This window comes from Condylura cristata, unplaced genomic scaffold (genome assembly GCF_000260355.1).
Source record: "Condylura cristata isolate star-nosed mole 26May11 unplaced genomic scaffold, ConCri1.0 scaffold00004, whole genome shotgun sequence".
Lineage (NCBI taxonomy): Eukaryota > Metazoa > Chordata > Mammalia > Eulipotyphla > Talpidae > Condylura > Condylura cristata.
In genome coordinates this window covers 39,766,431-39,788,962 of record NW_004567105.1, presented here as the reverse complement: position 1 = coordinate 39,788,962, position 22,532 = coordinate 39,766,431, and the positions used below count along the sequence as shown (strand labels likewise).

Here is a 22,532-nt window from a genome sequence, read left to right as displayed (position 1 = left end):
ACATTATATATTTTTAGGGAAAACATGTATATATGAAAATATTAGTTGTTATTTTACGTAAAGGGACTAGTAAAATCATCAACATCAATTTGGGGGTGAATCATTTTGAAGATTATTTCTATTGCATTTGAAAATGATAATAAAGTTGATCTTTTAATAAACCTCAGTAAGTATGTCCTTTGGGAACATTTTTCTTTCACTTTCTCTTATTTTGCTTGACTGTTTTGTAATGATCTACTACAATAGAATGCTATTTTAGGAAGAAAATTGATCTAGGATATGATCCTGGTCTCAGAAATTTATAATTTGGGGATGAACAAATGATGAAAATGATAAAATCTATAATGACAAATTGAGGGCTGGAAGTATGTGTTTTTAGATAGTAAATAAAGAATCTAGACAATAATCCAATAATAGCAATATGTCTTTTAGTTCATGGTACCATATTTTCCCCCTCACTTATGTTGGTAATTAACTCCTCATTGAGTATGTATTAATGGTCTCAGCAAGGAAACATAATTAGAAAATTTATATGTTACTTCACTTTAGCTTTCTCTTGAAAAACAAAGTAATTTATTTAACTAAGTAAAAGTTTCTCTGTTGATACTTTTTCAACCTTCCCTTAATAAAATACAAAAATTGGAAAATATACTACTTGTGAGAAATTGAAATGTCATCAGATCCCCACCTGCCCCAACCCCATGTAACACTACAACAACAACAACAACAACAACAAAAATCATTTATACATGCATACAAGAGCTGGGGTGCAGGCCAGAGGTATGTGGGGTGAGAGGATTCACCAGAGAGAAAGAGTGAGGAGCAGAACAGGTAGATTGACTGAAATACAATACTGAGGGGAACAGAAAGCAGGGTCTGCTGTACCATGTGGGTCACCTCCCTGGCAGGGGATTGAACTTGTGCTGCAGTGGCTGCAGATAGCTTCTTAGTGCTGAAACGTAATTTCTGTGCCACTAGGGAGGTCTACAATTAGCTTCTTTTATGGATTTTATCAAGAGCGAAAAATAAGAATCAATGCTAAGGACAACAGATCATATCCACGATGCCTTCTGGACATATATTTTATTTTCACTTACTTGACAGGAGTGTGGTGGCCTGCAAACTCTCCTTTCTACCCAGTTCACCACATCCACTGCCCTCAGTTGCCTGAACACCACCCTCCTGGTCCTTCTTTCCAACCTCTGCCTTTCTGAATCTGTGTTTCTGCTTTGTCCGTTTTCTCTCTTTCTTTCTTTCGTTCTTTTTGCAATCCATATAATTTATCCTTAACTTAGTCTCACTTCATAATAAATTCTAGCTTTTTACTTGGTCAGGATGTAAGGGATGGGGCCTGCTGTGACAATGTTCCTGTAAATACTTGCATTAACAGTTAATGTCACACAAGCAAGGATTGATTTTTTAACATTTCAGATAGAAGTAAGAGGTTTTACTTAAAACAAGTAAAGTTTTTTTTTTTTTTAAGAATAAACTATTATTTTATATCTCTCTTTCCTGGCAGACTTTAGCAACCACTTAAATATTAATTAATGGAAAAATTTTACAGTAATAGCCAATTTTGCTTACTGATTACTTTTCTGTTGAGGTGATCTGCATGTCGCATATGGTAGCGTTCTGTTATATTTCTTACTTTTACCTCCCTGTCATGCAGAAGACAATAATGGGTTCCAGAAAAAGCAATTATGGTGTAAGTCTGACCCTAAACATAAGTTTTCTTATAATAGTGGGGTGTGTGTGATTTAAATTTTAAAATGTATTAAAGTTGCCAGACTAATAAACTGAAATATTTAGTTTCATTTTACAGAGATTATATCTGTGCTCTGGTGACAATTTCCTAAACTATTTCAGAGTTAAAATCCTCAATTGTTCCATTCACTTATGTTTGTTTTAAATGGAACAAAACTGGTAGTTGACAGTAGTTTTACATTTCCATTGAACTTAAAATGTCAGATGGGGCAATGGTTATGATTAATTTTGGTGATTAGGTTGTAAAGTGTGATCAATCACTTGGTAGACTAAGATTCCAAGCCCTGTGAACCCTCTTTGGAATACAGTTGACCGACTGGTGTCAGAGTTCCTATGAAGGGCCAAAAAGAATGGAGTTGACTTCATGGATCAAAACCTAGAAAGTGGATATGGCATTGGACGGGGAAGGACCCAGAGTTTCTTCAGTTCTCATTTTGCCCCTCAATATAAATGGATAAGCCTGGAGTGAGCCAGCCTCTGTCCACTGAACCACCTGCTAGATTTGGAGGGATGGACTGAAGGGCCTGATCCTAAACCCATGAAAGGCTCTTGAAATTTTCTAGTTACAGTTGAAAAGAAGACTCCACAGACACTGGTGAGGATAGGTAAGAAATCAGTGCTGATTGGAGAAAGAACTAGAGTGACCTCTGGGCATGAAAGAAAGAACTAGGGTGACCTCTGGGCATGAGAGGCTCTCTGGGTTGATAATAGAACTTGGGATAAGGGTTAGGGTGGGGGTTGAAAATAAAAGAATTTAACTTTATTGGCTGAGAAAGCAAGGAAAATGAGCTTGGCCCATATCTATTTGTTGTTGCTAATTATGGGCACCCACGATGTAGGGCTCAAGGGGTTGTAGGTGTGGGTGTGCCTATGTTTTTGCCTGCAACTCCAGTTTGTACTGATCTGGTTGCAGGGTCTGTAGCTCCCTTATTTTGCAAGGTCTATAACTCCGTTCTTCTGCATTCTTCCAGCTTACTTGATAAACTATAAAGATACAGCTCAGAAATATAGGGAATGGAGAAAAACAACAGGCCAAGAAAATTTATGTTGATTTGTTTAACCCTTTGTTTAAGCAAGTTAATCTAAAGGAACAGGAAATTCTGTCTCTCCCGGAATCCTCCCTAAGTCAGGTATATTAAGCCTCCAGGTGAAGTCTTTGATTCTGGGGTATAGCTGCCTGATTGCCTGAACTCACACCCCAGCTCTACCACCTATTCTCAGTGTCACTGAGGTAGTGGCTGCCTATTTTGACAGTACACTCCCAGTTCTCTAGAAGCAACAGCCCCTGTGAAGGACATTTTGTTCTCTTTTGCAAGTTTGTATCTCAGAAAACTATGCCCATGAGAGTAGATCTAGATAGTGTCTGTCTCCCTCTATTTTTGAGGTTGAAAATGTACAATCCACTATTAAAACTTCAGACAATCTTGCTGTTTAATGTAGCAAATCTCCTCTCAAAGGCTCAAGGGCCCTTTGTCAAGACATATTTACTGTGAAATAACGCTGCTACCTTTGGTTCTGCTGAGCACTGGAGGACAGTGCTACTCAAAGTAAAGGAGGTTTGCGTTCAGGATCCTGAAATAGGAAAGAAAATTTAAGTAGAAACACTTATTTCCTTACATATCTGTTCTCTTTCTTCTTTTGTATGAATGCTCACTAAGTCTTACAGTGACTCTTTGTTGAACACAAAATTCCTGGACACTGAGGTGCTTCCAGATTTGATTTTTTTTTAAAGATTTATTTTACTTATGCATACAGAATTGGGGTACACGCCGGAAGTACAGGGGTGTTGAGAGGATTCATCAGACACAGTGGTGAGAAAAACAGGCTTACTGACCAAGTATACACTGCTTAGGGGAGCAGTGGGTGGGTCAGGAGAGATCTGCCGCACCGTGTGGGTCACCTTAGGGTGGGGATTGGACTCATGCTGAAGTGGCTGTAGCTTCTTAGTGCTGTGCTTTAACCCGCAGTGCCACCAGGGAAGGTCCAGGCTTGAAATTTAAAAAAAAAAAAAAAATCTCTCTAGTCATTAATTTACTCTGAAGGTGACATATTTTTACTCAGTAAAAGGAAACTAGGGGCCCTCCCTGTTCGCATAATGGGTTAAAGCATAGCACTATGAAGCTATCATAGCCACTGCAGCAGTAGTTCTATCCCCAGCAAGGGAGGTGACCCACATGGGGCAGCAGGCCGCTTCTGACCTGCCTGCTTCGCCCCACAGCAGTGTATTTCAGTAGATCTGCCTGTTCTGTTCCTCACTCTGTCTCTGGTGAATCCTCTCACCCACCCCTGCACTTCTGGTCTGTACCTCAGTTCTATATGCATCAATGAATCTTTAAAAAAAAAAAAAAAAAAGAAGATGCTAAGAGGAGAATACTGAAGAAAGAGGAGAATGTTCTTTAAAGAAATTCAGTGAGTTATAAACACTTGCTAGCAGTCACCTGAAGCAAGCAGAACCTGAGAAGTTAACATAGTCGTTATTTTTTTTTTTTTAAGTTTTATTTGTTTATGTATACAGAACTGAGGTACAGGCCAGAGGTGCAGGGGCGGTGAGAGGATTCACCAGAGACAGAGTAGGGAGCAGAATAGGACGACTGACTAAGTACACTGCTGAGGGTATCAGCAGGCGGGTCAGGAGAGATCTGCTATACCATGTGGTCACCTCAGGGGCAGGCGGGGATCGAACTCATGCGGAAGTAGCTTTAGCTTCTTAGTGAGTGCTTTAACCCACTGCACCACCAGGGAGGGCCAACATAGTCATTATTAGTGAGTTAACAAGTACAGTGGTCTTTTTAAACATATAGCTCTTTTAGATAATATTCTCAAATTGGAGTACCTGAAAGCGCACTGATCAAGACAATCATTCGGGGGTATTTGTTATTTTTATATTAAAATTTACACAGGAATTGTACTTTGTTAACCTGGCTGTTAGAATAGCATGCTTGTTTTCACTAAACTGGAGGTGTGTTCATGGGGGAACCACACATTGCAGAGCAGAGAGCCTGCACTCAGCACACCAGTCTCTCCCTGAATTACCTAACATTTGAGTACCTGCAGTTATTTTTCTGAAAGTGGGGCAAACAAGAGATTTTGGTAACAATATCTAGCCAGGTGCCAATAGTTCAATAAGTTACCCTCCTTATTTGCTCCCCAGTTTCTATGTAAATACATATAATTATCACTACTAAATGACTTTTAACTTGCTCACATTAGTGAAAAAATAAAGTTTGAGACCTAGAAGGAAAAATGTTATCAGGAATCTTTGAAAGAAAAGGTTTTCAACACTTCAAATTGATCTCTGTTAAACAGTCTTTCTTCATAATGGAAATGGAAAACCTGTTTTTCTTTAAATGATGATTAAATTACAGCAATGACTAACAGTTCACTGTGAATATTAATCCTTGATTTTGGGACAAGGACCTTTAGGATCCATGGAGAGCCCTGGCCCCTCAGTGGAGATCCCAGGGAGCCTTGCCAGGGCATTCAGTACAGCTAACCAACTGAGCATCATTTAATGTAATGGAAATATTGTCATTGTAATAAAACATTGTCATCAGATTAACAGCTCAAGCTGTGAAAACAAATGTAAGAGCTCTGCCTTCTGCAGTAGGAGATGATTATCTTGTGAACTCTGATCTTGTCTGATGGCGCTCTCTTTCATGGAAAGACAATAGCTTTGTAGTCACACAGATCATGCAGGCTCTCTTCTTTGTTTTGCTAGGGAGAATTCTTCATGCTGGCACACAGATCCCTTTCCTCACCCACAAGTCCAGGATTCCTGTGGCTGTCTGGTACGTTTCCCCAGTGATTTTTCTCCATATTTTTAAAGTGTAAACCTCAGGATACAAAAAGAGTTTAATGTTTATATAAGATATTCACTTTGTTAATAAAATGAGCCTGTGACTTTTTAGTTTATGCAACTAGTTATTTCTTAGAGTAGTCTGATTGCAGAATGTTGACATTTATACAATACAGATGTCAGATGGCATGCACAGTGTCCCTCTATTCACTACCCTCTTTGTGATTGTAAGATCCCCAGTGGTGTTTATTAAACAAATGAATTTCCATCACTTAGTGCTGAAGAAGCTAGACTTGTACTTTGGGAGAAATTTCCCCAAATTTCAAGCCAGGATAGCCTCAAGTCTGTTGTCATAATTTTATTTGGTTTCTAAAAGCTAGATATTGAAAGTTAAGATAATAGCTCTTCTAACCTTGGCTGATCCATGTGAAGTCATATGGAGGCCAGCATTTCAGTATGAAAATATGAGTCATAAAGGAGAAGATATTGAAATATCAGCACCTAGGATGGGCATTCCAGGGCTTGATAGCAGTCTTAGTGAGAACCTTCAAGTCCCCTTGGGGCCTAGGCTGTCAATAAACTCAGCTGTGTTTAGTTCTTCTGTTCAAACTTTTTTTTTTTCTTTTATGATACTAATTTGTTTCTTCCCTATCTTGTTTATTTCACATTTATTCATAAAGCCTCCTGTTTTTCCCTTTATGCTCTTATTCTATGGTTTTGATGTCATCAGTCTATTGCATTGGTGCCGTTTATGATAAGCTACCTCAAATTTTTGGAAATAGATTGAATATCAATAATGAAGGAATGACTAGTAAATATCAGAGTGGTGGATGTCAATATTCCTAAATTCATTTCAACTTCCAAACTTACCTGAACTTTAAGTTTCCCGTAATATATAATTAAGAAAAATAAAATAATAAAAAAAACTTCATATGGAAAAGTTTTATACTACTGAGTTTCAGAAATGCTAGATGAGGCCATATTAAAGACATCTCTGTTATAGCTCTTCTAAAAAGCTATTACTTGATAATGTCTGCTCAAATGACAATGGGATAGTAAAGATGCAACATTTTCTACAAGTTATTTGACTACAGGATCTTTTGGTTGTGTATCTGTGCTCTTTGGGATCAACTGACAGAAGTGCAGGGCTTTGTATTAGAAGTTACAGTATTTAAGGAGACAGGAAGTTGAGGTGGAAGCTACAGACTTCCCAAGGAATGAGTATTGTTCTGCTAGCCTGGCTGGAAGGAGACACACTCAGGGGCTGTGAAAGGAAGGCTCATTTTTAGGGTCAATTCTCTGTTCTCTAGAAAACACCTTGAGTCAAGTTAACTGTGTTTTGTCAGAGGAAAAGTATTTACCCCTCCTTAAATTTTCTTGTGCTTGCAAAGTTCTGGGTCTGCAAGAACATGTCTGTTTCCTTGTAATTTTAGGAAAAATTCTGTGGTTATCTTTAAACTTAAAAATATTTCCATGGTTGACCCCTTTTCTGAGGGAGGATTCACTATTGTACAGTTTGGCTTTTTTCCTCAAATTGTATTGATTTGTCAGTTTTTACATAACTGTATCATTCTGGAAGTGCATTTTCACAGTGCCATAATGCACATGCCGCATATACCCTGCATCAGAATCACCATATAAGCTGTCCTATCAGCTTATATCACATTCATTCTCCTCTCTCTTCTTCCCTTTGAACTCCTTTCCTTATGGTTACCACTATATATTTTTTCACAGCCTTTAAGAGTTACTTTTTTTCTTTTTTATTATTATAATAGTTTATTTTTACATCATTTTGTTCCTTTTTCTATCTCAGTTGTAATCCCTATGGATTTCCTACTATCAACTCACCCATGTACCATAACCATAGTCTCGTGCACTCCCCTCCCCCATTTTTGATCTCGTTCCCCATTGCACCCCTGTAAAATGTCTCTGGTATATAGTTGTTCATTATTACTATTATTATTTTACCTCTGGTCCTTTATGCTTATAGTAGGAGCATAAAGGTCTAAGAATTATGTTTACTGTGCTTTCCACTTTGTTTCCTTTGGTTATTTATATTCCACATAAAAGTGACACGATCCAATATCAATCTTTCATATTTTGACTTATTTTACTTAACATAATCACCTCAAAATCCATCTATTTTGTTCTAAAAGGAACACTTTAATCTTTTAAATAAATAACCAAGTAATATTCCATTGAGCATATATTCCACAAGTCCTTGATTCAGTGACTTGTCATTGTGTTCTTGGATTGGTTCCAAGAATTGGCTATTGGGAATAACGAGGCTATGGACATAAGAGTGCACAAATATTTTCCTATTAAACTATTCATATTATTTGTGTAAATACCTATCAGTGGTATTGCTGGGTGAGTGTGCTGTATCAAATTGCACTCCCACGAACAATGCAAGAATCTCCTTTTCCCCCACATCCTAATCAACTTCTGTTGCTTCCTCATTTTGATTTTGGTTTGCATTTTCCTAGTAATAAGTTATGTTCAGCATGGTTTCATATTGTGGTAGTCCATCTAAATATCTTTTTTGTAGAAGGAGACACTATTTTGAAGAAACACCATTAGAAGTGTCCTATAGGGGAGCTGGATTGAGTTAACTCTAAAGAATAAGTGGGTATTTCAGAACTTAAATCTTTTTGAATAACAGCAAAATGACCAAAAACTTGAAGTCAGGATTGAGTATAGCTTTATTTAGAATGAGTGGAAATTATATTTACATTTGGTTACTGATATGACAAATTATCACAGCTGGATGACTTAAAACAACGTAAGTTTATACTCAGTTCCTGAAATAATTATCATGGAGATGAAATCAAGCGTATTCTCTGGAGGCACTAGGAGAGTATGTATTCTTTGTCTCATCTAGTTTCTGTTGGCTTCTTGCATTCCTTAACATGGTTACCTCTCCCCTCCTTGGCTTCTGCTGTGACACAACCTTCTCTTCTCTCTTAGACACAACCTTTTCGCCTCCCTTTCCCCCCTTCTGAATCCATTAGGGTTAACCCTGGCAATCAGGAAGGCTAACTCCTCATCTCCACACACCTACTACAATATTAACTGCATACTCTGTTCATATAAAGCAGCCATACCATCTCCAAAGAGGTTTCAGAGAGTTTGAAAGAATTGGATCCTACACCTTTAGGGGTCAGTTTGCTACAGGGAGTGCATATGCAGATAAAAAACAAACAAACAAAAAACAGATAAGTTTAGAAAAAGAGCTTGAGGTTATTTTCTGGACTTGACTTCGTGATGAAATTGGAATTTTTCAGCGAAATAACATTTTGGAAAGATTTGCCCTGATATAATGAATGAGGTTGGTGAGGGTGGGGTGGATGGGTAGAGGCAGGGAAAAGTTACATATTGTTATGTCAGCCTCTGAGGGAGATCACTAAGTCTGACTAAATTAAAATTAATTACAATTGTCATTCCTTTGAGCATCTTCCCCTAACCCTTGAGTAAGAGGCTAGAAAAAGGGATTTTGTTTCTCGAACTCCAGGCATTTAGGAATGAATATATGTCTTTAAATTGTCTTCTAATCCTCCCACTAGTTATTTTTCTTTGAGTTATACCAACTGGAAGATACCACAGTGAAAACATTTTCCCTTTGGTTCTTGTAAATCTTCCCAAACTTAAATACAGTAAAGGATATTTGAAATTTCCAAATAGAATTGACTGCAAGGGTGGCAATAAAATCTGATGTAATTTTAAATGTAGGTAACTGTGAGAGAAATTTGAGGAATCTGACCATATAAGAGGCCATGAATGATTTATTATAACTTGAAAGCTAGAAAAAATCACATATGTACTTTCAAATAATCTCAGTAAACCTGTTTGTGAGGTATAAATACATTTCTATTTAATCTATTTGATATAATGACAGAAGTGTCCAAACAGAAGTGTTGGGGCACCCTACCTGACTAACCATCTGGGTCACACCTTGCTGAACCTCTCAGCCTTCAACCTGGAGGAGTACCTGCTCAGGCCGAATGAAAAACCAAGGTGGGTTCAAAAAAATAAAATTACTTACTGGAGACTTCAGCTCTTTGGTATTAGAGTAAGTCATGTTCATTGGATTCATTCAGGGAGCCAGATACTCCCTTTAGTGATTTACTGCTTTATGGAGTAAGTGCAGATAAGTGCACAGGTTAATGAAACAATAGACTCCTATTCTATGCCTCTATAATCAGCTTTCAATATGGAACCAGGGAACAATTGTTGTCTTAAAACTATGGTGATGGCACATGGGTGAATTGGTGGTGGGAAATCCATGGGGATTAAAAATGTACCAAATGAAGAATGATGTAAAATATATAATTATATCTATCTATCTATATCTATATATATCTTTACTTACATAGATATATATAGATATAGATAAATTAGATAGATATACATATATAAATAATTAAATAAATAAAAGATGAAATATAATCACCTAAAATGAAAAAAAAAAGTCCTCTTGAGTGAATTTTTAAAATGTATGTTTTTTTTCATATATTGTTGTTAATTTTTGGCCCTCATTTGATTCCTTCAGGTATAATCCTTGTAGATCTCCCACCACCATAGTACCCAAGACCCATCACCACAGTCCTTTGTGTTCTCCCTTCCTCTGTTTTGATGTCTTTCTTCTCTCTCCTTCCTGGATTCCTCAGTTGTATGGTCAGTTTGCAAGATATATTTTTCCTATGACTTTATTTTCTATATAATCTGCAAATAGGTTAAATTGCTCAGTATTTTTCTTCTTTCATTTGAGTTATTTTCTTAGCATTTCCATCCATGTTGCTGTAAGTGACATGAGTTTATCTTTAAAAAAAAAAAAAGTATGCATTCAGAAATGGGGTACAGGACAGAGGTGCAAGGGCAGCAAGATAATGTACCAGAAACAACGAGGGGAGCAGAACAGGCAGATCGACAGAGTACAAGGCTGAGGGGAGCAGCAGGCAAGAGAGCAGAGATCTGCTGCACCATGTGGACCACCTCCTGGGTGGGGATCAAACTTGCACTGAAGTGGTCACGACTTGGCTTAACTTCCCAGTGCAGTGCTCCAACCCTCTGTGCTTCCAGGGAGCGACAAGTTTATCTTTTTTGATTACTGAGTAAATCTTGGAGAAAGATTTCTTATGTGGTAAATTCCCTTGAGACCAAGGGGATGAATATAGAAGCATTTAAGAATGCATTTTTCAGTTGTTTTAATTATAGTCACACTGACATGTCCTCATATTCTTAGTCACCAGATGCATGGCGTCACTACAGTAAAACCATACCCTGTTGTCTGTCTGCATGTCTAGGACACCCCTGCCCTTCTCTCCTCTCTTCTTTCTCATTGATGTCCCAGTATCAATGTGCCTCCCAGTGAACTTTGTCAGGCCCTCTTCTGCTCCTTCCTCTTCATCTTTGAACTTGTCCCAGAATATCTGCTTTTGAAGGTAGAGGTTTGTGTGCCCAAGTTTTAGATTAGTATCTGTCACATGAAAGATAGTACATGACTTTCAAATGAGTGACTACATGAGTTAAATTGAGTCAGGTAGGAACATATGCGTATTGCTTTGCCTCAACTGTTTTCTGAAAGGACACTATAGCAGAATTTTGTACTTTGAACTCCTTTCATTCAGAATGGGAAAAAGTTCAGTGTGTGCCTTTATTTCTAATGTACAATATTTTTTGGAAGCTTTATAGATGCTAGATGTGACACAGTCCATGGAACATGGAGATAAATGATCTAATTGTCACCCAGAAACCCTCATAGAACTGCATGTAATATAAACTAACAAGTCACCTCTTGAAGGGCAGAATGGCAATTGATACAATGGTTGGAAAAACATTGTGAGAACCAGTAAGCTCTATCCCAACTGAAGTACTCTGGGAAGACTTTCTCCTGAAGGAGGTAATATTTGTGTTGAGGTTGAAAGAAACAAGGATAGAAAAGACAAAATAATGCAGAAAATGTAGGTTGAAAGACCATGGCTGACTAGGATACTCAGAATAGCTGATTTATGTGGGAACAATAGCATGAAAAAAATAATCTGAATACTGATGACCACAACAACTCCTTTACAACCATGTTATATAAGTGTTATGTCCTAAGATGTTACTTCCCAACATGGGATATCTTTGCTATACTTTCTCGCTAATCAGTGTCTTCTCTGGACACCTGCCTCCTGTGCTGTCAGGACCCTTCTGCTCGCTGACCCTCCTGTGTGGCCATCTCCAGGACAGAGGCTCCACAGGCTTCTCTTCTCTGTACAGCTGGCGATGAGCATCCCTCTCTCTAGGAGTCCTGGAGCTCCCTAATCAAAGCACTAATGCCTTGTTTCTTGTTATTAGGCTCGGAGGTTGGTCTTTTGGAGTGCACACCCCTGAAGAAGTTCAAGGTGCACATTCAAAAATATCTAAACCCAAAACTCTGGAAAAGGTGATGGATTTTTTTTTCTTTCTTTCTTCCTATTCTGAAAATCTTTTAGGGAAACTCAGTATCCAAATATATCTAAGGGCACAGGAAGAATCAAATCAAATCCCAGTGCTTGTTACTTGAAATAAAAACAGATGTAAGTAAACATTCCCTTGAAAGGGAAAATGAATTATTTTCCTTGAGAATGTACACACACATAACATGTAATTTACTGTGCTTTTGGTTAAGACTTAATTCAGAGCATATCTAAAGCAAAGGATATTTTTTAAACACATATCAGAATAATTGGAAATATTACTCATTTCTTTGTGGTCAAGAACTATTTCTTGCATACACTTCAATCCTTGAACTTCCAGTAGGCGAACAAAAAAAGTGGCAACGACTCAGGGCTACTTGTAGACACCTGAACCCAGATTCCTACTAAATCTATCCCAGAATTAGGGTGAATTCTCATTATTGAGGATGGGTAGGAGGGATCTTCAGGTGTAATGGAATGAGGGGTGGGATAGATTCTCTTTTCTCCACCCAGAATTGGGGAATCATAACAGAGGTTTTTCCAAGGATGGAAGTAACTTGAATTCTAGATGGGGTAAGTTGAAGGATTAAAAGCTTTTTTTTGCTCAATGATTGAGGAAATAGGCTGGTATCTGATTGAAAAAGAAGTATGAAATAGTAGGTTGTGTGACTGTTGTGTTTTCTAGTAAATCCATTACATGTTTAGTGAAATAAAGTTGACCTAAGTGAGCATAAGAAAGTCCCTATTTTGTCAGGGGGATTTTCATGATTCATGGGCATCTGGAAGAGCTTATGAGAATATGGCTTGTGCATGTTAGCAGTTTACATGTACTTCAAAGGTCATTTATAGGTATTTAAAATGTAATCCATGACAAAAGTTTTAAATCATTTTGTGTTTTAAATCCTTCTGTCAGTTAAGGTTTTTTTTCTGATTATTATTACTTTACAGATAACACAAACATTTATGATTTGGCATGAAAATGTCAAGATCAATAGCTTGATAAAAAATACTAAATTAAATTGGCTGGATTTTGAACATGGGATATGGCTGTTTTGAAAATATGCCTAAACTGTAGAAGGAAATCTCATGTTTGATTTTTAATATAAAACATTTATTAAGTTAAAATTTTATTTTATTGGGGCTGCATTGTTTCAAAGGATTATTTGTGATTTAGAGGTAGATCACACCTCTTCAGATGTATGTCTCCAACTACTGCCACCATGAAGGTCCCTATTGCACTATCTATACCAATTTCCAACAGGCTTATCTATAGTGGATGGCTGTGTCTTCACTTTTAGACATCTAGAGCATAGATCTTCCTCCATTCCTGCTTTGGTGATGAGGGTGTACAAGGTTCACATGTTGTCCTGACACCTAATTCATTACTAACTAGATTTGTTTCTGTACAGACATATTTAAGTAGAGACTTCTGTAGTTTCGGTTTGATCCATGTTTTACCAGGTGCAGTCATGCAAACAAATTGTATCTAGCCTTTCAGAGAGTGACCTTCATTTTAGGAAGCCAGGTAGTCAGAATACCGCAGTGAGCTGTAAAGGGCATCTGTAATCTGAAATACCTACAGTCACTGTTGGTGGTTGATGTTATGTCAAATTATTGCATTAACCTTTCAGTTATTAATGGCTGGCCTTTTACTTTGGCCTTTAGGGTACATTTATAATCCATAGGCTGTATGGTTTTCATACTCATTTTGAAGAGGAAATGAGAAATTTGCATAAGAACAGGTGAATATTAAGAAATTTATTATGCTGTAGAATGTCTCTCATGGAGCCTTTATGAGTTACTGTATTCATGTCTTGAGTGGTTAGCTTATTAAAACAGCTTCTAGAAAGCATGCACTACACATATAAAAATGGCCAAACACATTTCCTCTCCTGGTGTTTTGTGTTTGGCATTCTCTTGGTTATTGGATCGAATTGTAGACATTTGACTAGCCATTGAGTGATTTTTTTTTCTTTTACTGTTATTTACTTTTCTGAGGAAATGTTACTCAGATTCTTGGCATGAAAAGTCTGCTTGCAGTGTCATAATATGTCCCTAAAAGGGGATTAATGTCCTTCTTCAGTTACTGTATTGTTATGTTTTCTGACTTATGGACTGGCAGGGGAGGAAATCCACAATCAATTTCTGGAACAGAGTTCAGTGTTTTAGAAAACCATTCTTGGGAGAGGGCAGGGGAGAAAATAACTCTTTTTTTGAACTCCACTGAATCTTAAATATTAATTTTAAAATCATCATAGAATGTAGGTTTATCATTTTTTACATAAATGATAAAATTTCTATCAAGTAAAGATTAATTGATATATTTGAAATCACCACTGTTGGTGGTACAGCGGCTTAAAACACAGCACTGCAAGCTAACCATAGCTGCTTTAGTGTGAGTCCTATCCTTGGCCAGGGAGGTGATTCACATGGTGACCTTTTGTCTCACCCGCTGCTCCCTCAACAGTATATTTCGACAATCTGTTTGTTCTGCTCTCTGTCTTTGGTGAGTCCTCTCACCAACCCGTACTTCTGGCCTATACCCCATTTCTGTATGCATAAATAAATAAATATTAAAAAAAAACCAGAATATTTGAAACATTCAAGAATACTGTTCCTTGAAACTGTTTTGAAATCAGTCTTCCATTGACAAAGTAATGCTGTTTGCAATACAGTCACACTCATCAGTACCATCAAGTAGTATTCATTTAGCTCATGAGTATCTGGGACCAGACTGTTGTGGCTGTATGTGGTCATGAAGCCAGACTCTATATTTGGAAAATGCTCCCCAATTAGACCCTACTTGTTCTTACAACATATTCCCCACTTCCACCTTCTCAATGTCCATTAACTGTCTTCTCTGTCAGTTTGACCTACATCATCAATAGTCATTATTTATAGGATAGGTGGAGATATACTTTTTAAAAAATGTATTTATTTGCATCCAAGAACTGGACTATAGACCATAGTTTCGGGGAATAAGAGGATTCACAGATACAATGGAGAGAGAATAGGCAGATTAACTGAAATACGCTGCTGAGGAGAATAACGGGATGGTCAGGAGAGATTTGCTGCGCCCTATGGGTCACCTCCCTGACTGGGATCAAACTCATGCCACAGAGGCTGCAGATAGCTTCACAGTGCTGGGCATTAACCTCATGTGCTGCCAGGCAGGCCCCAGGAGCTATACTTTTTGACAACCTCTCACCCTGCTTCTTTTTGTAGAGAGGATTTGCACTCTCTGAGCTATCTACACTTCTGTGATGGTACCTTCCTGATTCAGCCTTCCTGATTCAGCATCCTGTGGAGCACTCGAGGCTTTCTGTTTATCAACTAACATACTCATAATTCTGGATGAGACATGATACATACAGTTCTCTCTAAAATTAACCCTAAGTTTATGGGGACTGTCAGGGTATTGTAGTTTCTAGATTTTTTTTTTTTACTCGAGTGTCACTTAGCACCATAATTTTTTCAGCAATCCTTACAGAATTTCTCACTATCACATTCCTACTTCATCTTTATTTTGAAGTCATCTTTTCCAGTACTTTTCTGAGAGAGATCCATATGAGTTCAAGAGGTTTTTAGTAATAAATCTGTCTTTGATGTTATCATGGTTGATGATTTTAACAGGTGTTTTGCACAATAAGGATTGTCATTTTTCAGTTATCAGTAGCAGATTTCCAGCATTTCCCCCCAGCATTGCTAATGGTTTCTTATGTTTTTTCAGATTTTTCTAATTATTTCTTGTCACCGAAATGCTGATCAAATTGGTGTCACATATTTTCAGTTTTTGTGACAGTAACATTTCACATGATTGCCATGATGATGCTATATAACAGAAATAATGATAAACCTCATTGGCTTCAACAACACATATTCTTTAGCTTATGAGTGTGTGGACTCTGCACTCTAGGCTGTGCTGGCCTGACTAGACAGTGTTTCTGGTATGGTTGGCTGCATGCAGGTTCAGCTAGGATGCTACTGAGGACTCAGATCTCCTCTGTTGACCGTATCTTATAGCTGGGTAGCCTGGGCAGGCTGCCATTGTGGTGGCACAGGCACAATGGGAGAGAAGGGCTATTCACACATTTTTTGTCATTGTCCATTGGCCAAAACAAGTGATATAACTTAATATAGAGTCAGACTGTGTGGACATAAACAGCAGTTGGAAAACTGTATGGCTACAGGAAATGTAAAGAAGCAAGGCTATAAATGCATCCCAAATCAGAAACCATCAACTCTGCAAAATGAGGGCAAATGACTTCCCCATACCACTCCATCAAACCGGCTCTATTGGGTGACTACACCATTGCATTGTACAGTGTCACTTTTAAATTGAAAAGAAAATTACTCTGCCTTAAAAGAAAACATTTGAAAAATCCTGATTGAATACAAAGATTCCCATTGTCTATATGTATTTTCTCTAAACAGTTAAGGAAATTAAGACTTGGGGAAGAAAAGATGAAGATCTGTGTTAGTGAACAGTCCCATTTTCCCTAGGTGATGGCTCTTTTGCTTATATCATCCCATCCTATGACCTTAACAACATCTAAGTTTCTGTCATGTCCAGGACTATTACCGATATTTGTAGGAGTATGTGTGAGTAAAGAAAGCAAGAGAGCCCAGATAATAAAGCATTTCTGTGTGGAGGGAAAACTCCATGTGGTGTACAGAGTAGAAATACTCTGATATAACCCTTTGGTTCAAAGTGGATCCTTCCATACTTTATACTATATTTCACAATTATGTGAATCACACACACTTGTGAATTCACATTTGTATCTTAAATTTTTGTTACACAGTTCCACTTAGATCTTTTAAGCTATACTATAGAGGACTCCATAATTACTAGGTCTCAAGCTATATGCCTTCCTCCTTAGAGTTATAAAATGGCTTTCAATAATTTGTTTGAACTTAAGAACAACATTTGAAGAAGGAATGATTAGTGGATGATGTGAAAGAGATAAAGGGACTGATTTATGAATTGCTTATTATGGTAGGCTATCTGAGGTAGAATCAGTGTACATTATCATGCATTGACAGGGTTTATTTTTTCAAATACATGAACAACAGTTTAGTATTTAGCTACACCCATGATTACTGTAGTTGTGAGACAGGATGCTGGTTATGATAAGATAGAAAAAAATGGGTTGAAAGGCAAAGAGCACACTATTTGGTCCTAACTTCACATAATTTATAAGAACTTACATAGGTTTCTTCAAGCAATAACTTTCTGTTAGTTCTAATTCTTCAAAGGGGGTTTCCTGTAACAAAAGATAGCATTGCCTTGACAAATTAGCTTTCTAATCGATTAACTTGAAACCACAATTTGCACATTGATTAATTATAATTGAAGACACACACCAGATTTCCAAACTGAGTACATTTTTAAATTTTTTCATCCTATTTTGATATTTTGAAATTGATACTGACAGTTCAATTAATATTTTAACACTACTTATTATCTTAACTTTAATAACATTATCTATTTTCTCCTTCACCTGTCACCTATCTGAAAAATGTATTTCATTCTCTATTCTCAGCAAATGTTCAGTTGATTTTGTTTTGAGAAATAATTTCCCATATTCAGTTATTAATTTTAAAGTGATCTTTTTTTATGGTAATTTTCTACACTTTTAATTTGTGGGTCAAATTTCATTAGCTTACCAACTGAGAAAAAAAAAATGATGTGCTTAGGTTCTTTTTTCTCTATGAGAATATAATTATAGAGTAGCATTCACATTTGTTCTGGGAAAAATTAATCTATTTTTAGCTGCAAATTATATGCTTGCGATAAATACAATATTAGCAGACTGATATTTACCACTGACTGTCATCTATGCAAGAACATTACTTTGAGTCCTGCATTCAGGTGCTATTGAAAGTAGTTGACATATGCATCCCTCTTGTCTGAGAATGCATGTGTCAAATAGACTTAAGAACTAATTTCATGAGAGACATTAAGTTATCTTTCTCGTTTACAGGTTTGGTATAATCAGAAGGGTTTTCATTCCCTACCTTCCTATTTAAACCATCTAAACAACCTTATTTTGTGGAAGTTTTTACCCCCTGATGTGGACTGGAGAAATTATGGTAATGCTATTTTTCATGTTTTATAATTCACTGCTTTCAAAAGAAAGGAAAATGTTTTAAACTGTATAAAAAGAAAAGTTTCTGAATAGGAATGTGAAGAATCATACTTGCCAGCCAGTCTACATGTAAATACTTACAAAGTTATGGGCCATGTTTCCTCTATTTTCTAATCAATATACATCCCTTTTGCCTTTTTGAAAAATATGGCCTCATCTGTGTGAAGAGGAGAGTAAAAAGTGACTTGAGAGTCATCTCCTAGTGACTTCAATAGCATATGGGAACAAGAATAAATTCTGTTGTTAAAGGCACACTTATGTAAAATATTGTTATAAACAATAAGGTTCATCCATAATTGTTGGACACTCAATCCATCAGTTATTTGTGCTTGTGGATTTGTTATAAATTACTTTAATATCTTGAAATAATAACAATGTTTATTGCTTACTTAAATAAATCTCATTTTGAAAAAGTATAAAGGTTCTTTCTAGAATCCAGAGTGAGTTTGGTTTAAGGGTATGTTACATGCTTCACTTGGATTGGATAGTTATAGTTATAATTTATCTATTTACTTAGTTTCTTAAAAATTAATAAAAGACAGTATATGTAGATACAAAAAGATCATACCTATCATGAAATAGTTTATTTATTTACACAATATATTTTTAAAGTGTTAACACAGGGCAATACATGTTAAACAATTACTTTGGTATGCTATCAGCTATCATTTTACTAAAACCTTACATTATTATTTCACATTTATTTTTTTCTTGGCACTAAATTTTTAGTAAATTATTTTGAAATGATTGCATGGAATATTAAAAAAAAAAAACCTAGAACAGTACAAAAGAAGTCCTATACAGTCATATAGATGAGGAAGAAAAGAGTGATAAGTATTAATTTTCTGAAATATAAGGGGTGTTCCATTTGTTATCTAATATCCTCAGTCTCATTTAATTTTGAAATTAATTTTGTAAGGTGTGAAATATTTGCCAGCTTAATTGAGTAGAATACAGGAGTTCAGAGAAATTACCTTCCAATTATGGTTTTCAGCAAGTTCAGTAATGGGATCATGCTTTGATTCAAAGACTAATCGACAATAAATCCTGTTTATCATTGCTTTTTTTCCAAATCATATCGAGACATTGTTTCTTATCAGCATGGATGGGGTATGCTCCATAGATGGGAATTACTAATATTGAACTTAAAGGGCAGCAAAGTGACTGATGTCAGAAGCTATTATAGGCATTATTGATGTAAGAGAAATCATATTATATGTGAAAGTTTTATAGAGGAGCCCATTTAATTTCAGCTTAAAAATAAGCATAAAGAGATAATTGTTGAACTTTGAGAGGTTGTCTGAGGTCAAATTCTGCTTGACCTTGATTGACAGAGTAAAGAATATTTCTTTTTTCAAAAAAGAAAATAGACAGCCTTTATCTTTGTTTGAAAATGGGAATAATCTGATCAAAATATGTTGGAAAGAATCATCTATTTGCAATCATTTGACTTACTGGAATAAAATAATGTTGTTCACAATTTAAAAATGACTCATACCTGGGTAAGGAGAAACTGTCAACAAATGAAATGTTCAGACAGCTGGGAAGAAAGGTTGAAGTATTGGGAACAGGGAAGGAAAGATTATAAAGAACCTGACAAATGTAAAAATGTAGAAGGAGTGTCTAAAGTATATAAAATATAAACCATTAATGGTTAGTAATGATAGCATTATGAGAAATGAGTTAGGAGAATAAGACACTTTCAAGGAATGGGTAATGCCATTTGTACAGTTTCAGAGAAGCTGGACTTAATTTGCATATTTGATGAAAATATGAAGTGTTTCATCAGAAATTCAAGACAAAAAAAAAAATAACTAGAGAGACAGGGTTAGTAGCATGGTTATGAGTAAAAGACATCTAGCCCTAAACTTAGTAGCGACACTAAATTAAGTGAATCAGATCTTACACAGACCAGGCAAACTTTCAGCTAATAAGGAAGGGGACAGAGATATTGCAGCTCCCAAGGCAGGAAGATGTTCACACAGGGAAGAGCAGGATTTCAAGAAGAGCAGAAAATATGCCCCAATACTCAGAAAGAATGAGAATACAGGAACTAGGCTATTGACCTCCAGAGAGCAGTGGAGTGCAGTTACGGAAATCAAAGTAGAAAGAATGAAGTAGAAAGAGGTTGTATTAGAGGGTTAGGAGACAAATGAATTTGCTTTATTGAAGTTTTGTTGTAAAGAAACTGAAGGAGAGTTAGAAGAATCTCCCTCCCTCTTTATCTGTGTATGTGTAATAGGAGTAATAAATGGTTTTTTTTGTAGGATGATATAAAAGGGAATGTTTTCAATATTCAAGTCAAAATCAAAACCTGATGGATCTACAGGCACACGGGCAGATCAGTTGTTTGCTGTCTCTAGTAGTTAGCTGTCCCTACAAATGACAGTCCACTTGTTAGGCTAGCAAGGCCCCCACAATGTCAAAGAGTGAAAAATACAGAATATTAAACCAAAAGAAACAGGATTACATGGCTAATTCAAAGGCAGAAAATAATTATCAAAGATCATTCCTGAAGAACACAGGCATCAGGTACACTTGATGAAAACTTTACAATTTTTTTTAAACATGTTCAAAGAGCTAAAGGAAAGCATGGATGAAAAACTGAATTAAAAACAAATTAATAGAAACCACAAAGGAAAACCAAACACATTTTAAAGTTGAAAACACAATGACTTCATTAAAACCTGCAAAAAGAAGTTCCACAAGAGACTTAAGCAGAAAACAGAAAGAATCAGTAAAAAACAAAACATCTATGTCATCTGAAATTACTAAGCTTGAGGAACAAAAGTGAAATGTAAAAATGAAAAGAGAGTAGGCTTTTGGGACATCCTAATGTGGCCAATTGGGAGTAAGAAGAAAGAAGAAAGGAGTAAGAAGGAGGACGGAAAGGAGGAAGTGAGAGGATTAACAAGTGAATAAAAGTAGGGGAGGGGAAAAATCAAAGAGGTGAAGGGTACAGAGACAGAGAAGAGGAGAAAGGGAAGATGAGGAGAGACAGAGAAAGATTATTTGAAGAAAACACTCAAATTTTAAGACATGGATGTACAAATACAAGAGACTTACTGAATACCAAGTGAGTGGATCAATGAAACCCACAGAGTCACATTAACATCAAACTACTGGGGCCTCTCTGGTGGTGCCAGGGCATAAAATGCTGCACTCCTGAGCTATCGGCAGCCACCACAACAAGAGTTAAATCTTTGAGTAGGGAGCTGACCCACATGGTGCAGCAGACCTCTCCTATCTGGCCTGCTGCTCCCCTCAGCAGTGTATTTCAGTAGATCCACCTGTTCTGCTCCAACTCTGTCCCTAGAGGTGTCCTATCACTCCTACCTTCTAGCCTGTGTCATAACTCTTGCTTGAATAAATAAATCTTTTTAAAAAATTAAACTACTGAAAGACAAAGGTGAATAAATCCTAAAAGCTTTAATAGTAAAGTTATTTATCACAAATGAAGGATTTCCAATAAGATTATTAAAAGAAACCTGCATGCCACAAGGCATTGGGGTGATATATTTCAAGTAATGAAAGGACAAATAACATCAACCACGAATTCCTTATTGGGAAAAGCTGCTTTTTAAAATAAGGGAAAAATTAAGACAGCCTCAGGTAAACAAAAGCTAAGAAAATTTATTTTCAATAAAACCCTCTCTACAAGAAATGTCAGAGGGAGTCCTCCAGGATGAAATAAAAGGACATTGACCATAAATTTGAATTTGTACTAAAACATGAAATTCTCTTATAAAGATAAGTATATACACAAGTACAAAGAAGTATGACTCGACTGTACTCCACTTTTATAAGATTTAAAGGCAAATGCATAATATAACATTTTAAATTTATATGAATGTGATGTATAAAGGAGCAATAGCTGATGAAGAGTGGGAGAGTATTGGAGTTGTAATTGAAGAGACTATATGTAATTGAAGTTCAGTTCAATGACATGGAGGCTCTAGAGAGGTGTGATCTCTGACAGCTCCGAGGACAGTGACAAAAGGTGAGGAAGGCAAGGGACAGGAGTCTGTGACCTCTGAGATAAAACAAATGATCACAGTCATTAATAATTCTCCTCCCAACTGACATAATGGTGTCATTACCAGGACATATTTTAGCTCTTGGCTCTACATATGAGCCACAGTCCCTAGCCTTTCATTTGTTTGAAATCCTGTGTCAAATGTCACTGTCTCGGGACGGGGCAAGTATTGACTGAACTGTGAGTGTGAACCAGCTGTTCTTGTGTGCACTGCTTCCTTTACTAAGAAGGCATCTCAGAAACTTACTGAAAGGAGTAGAGGTTTTGTGTCTATTGAAAAGTTGTGTTGACTTGAAATACACATTTATTTTCAGCTACCAGAAGCTTCTTTAGAGCTTATTCAT

At 36.6% G+C, this 22,532-nt stretch overlaps 1 protein-coding gene across 1 annotated transcript in view; it reads left to right on the top strand.

Moving 5' to 3' along the window:
* The window catches only part of ABCA13 (ATP-binding cassette, sub-family A (ABC1), member 13), a 436,597-nt gene that overhangs the window by 297,159 nt on the left and 116,906 nt on the right, over nucleotides 1–22,532 (top strand). Inside the window, exons 45-48 of the mRNA XM_004676530.2 lie at nucleotides 5,483–5,552; nucleotides 9,456–9,574; nucleotides 11,900–11,987; nucleotides 17,988–18,096. Of these exons, the coding sequence (XP_004676587.1) occupies nucleotides 5,483–5,552; nucleotides 9,456–9,574; nucleotides 11,900–11,987; nucleotides 17,988–18,096 (386 nt within the window). The remainder of the gene's footprint in view (nucleotides 1–5,482; nucleotides 5,553–9,455; nucleotides 9,575–11,899; nucleotides 11,988–17,987; nucleotides 18,097–22,532) is intronic.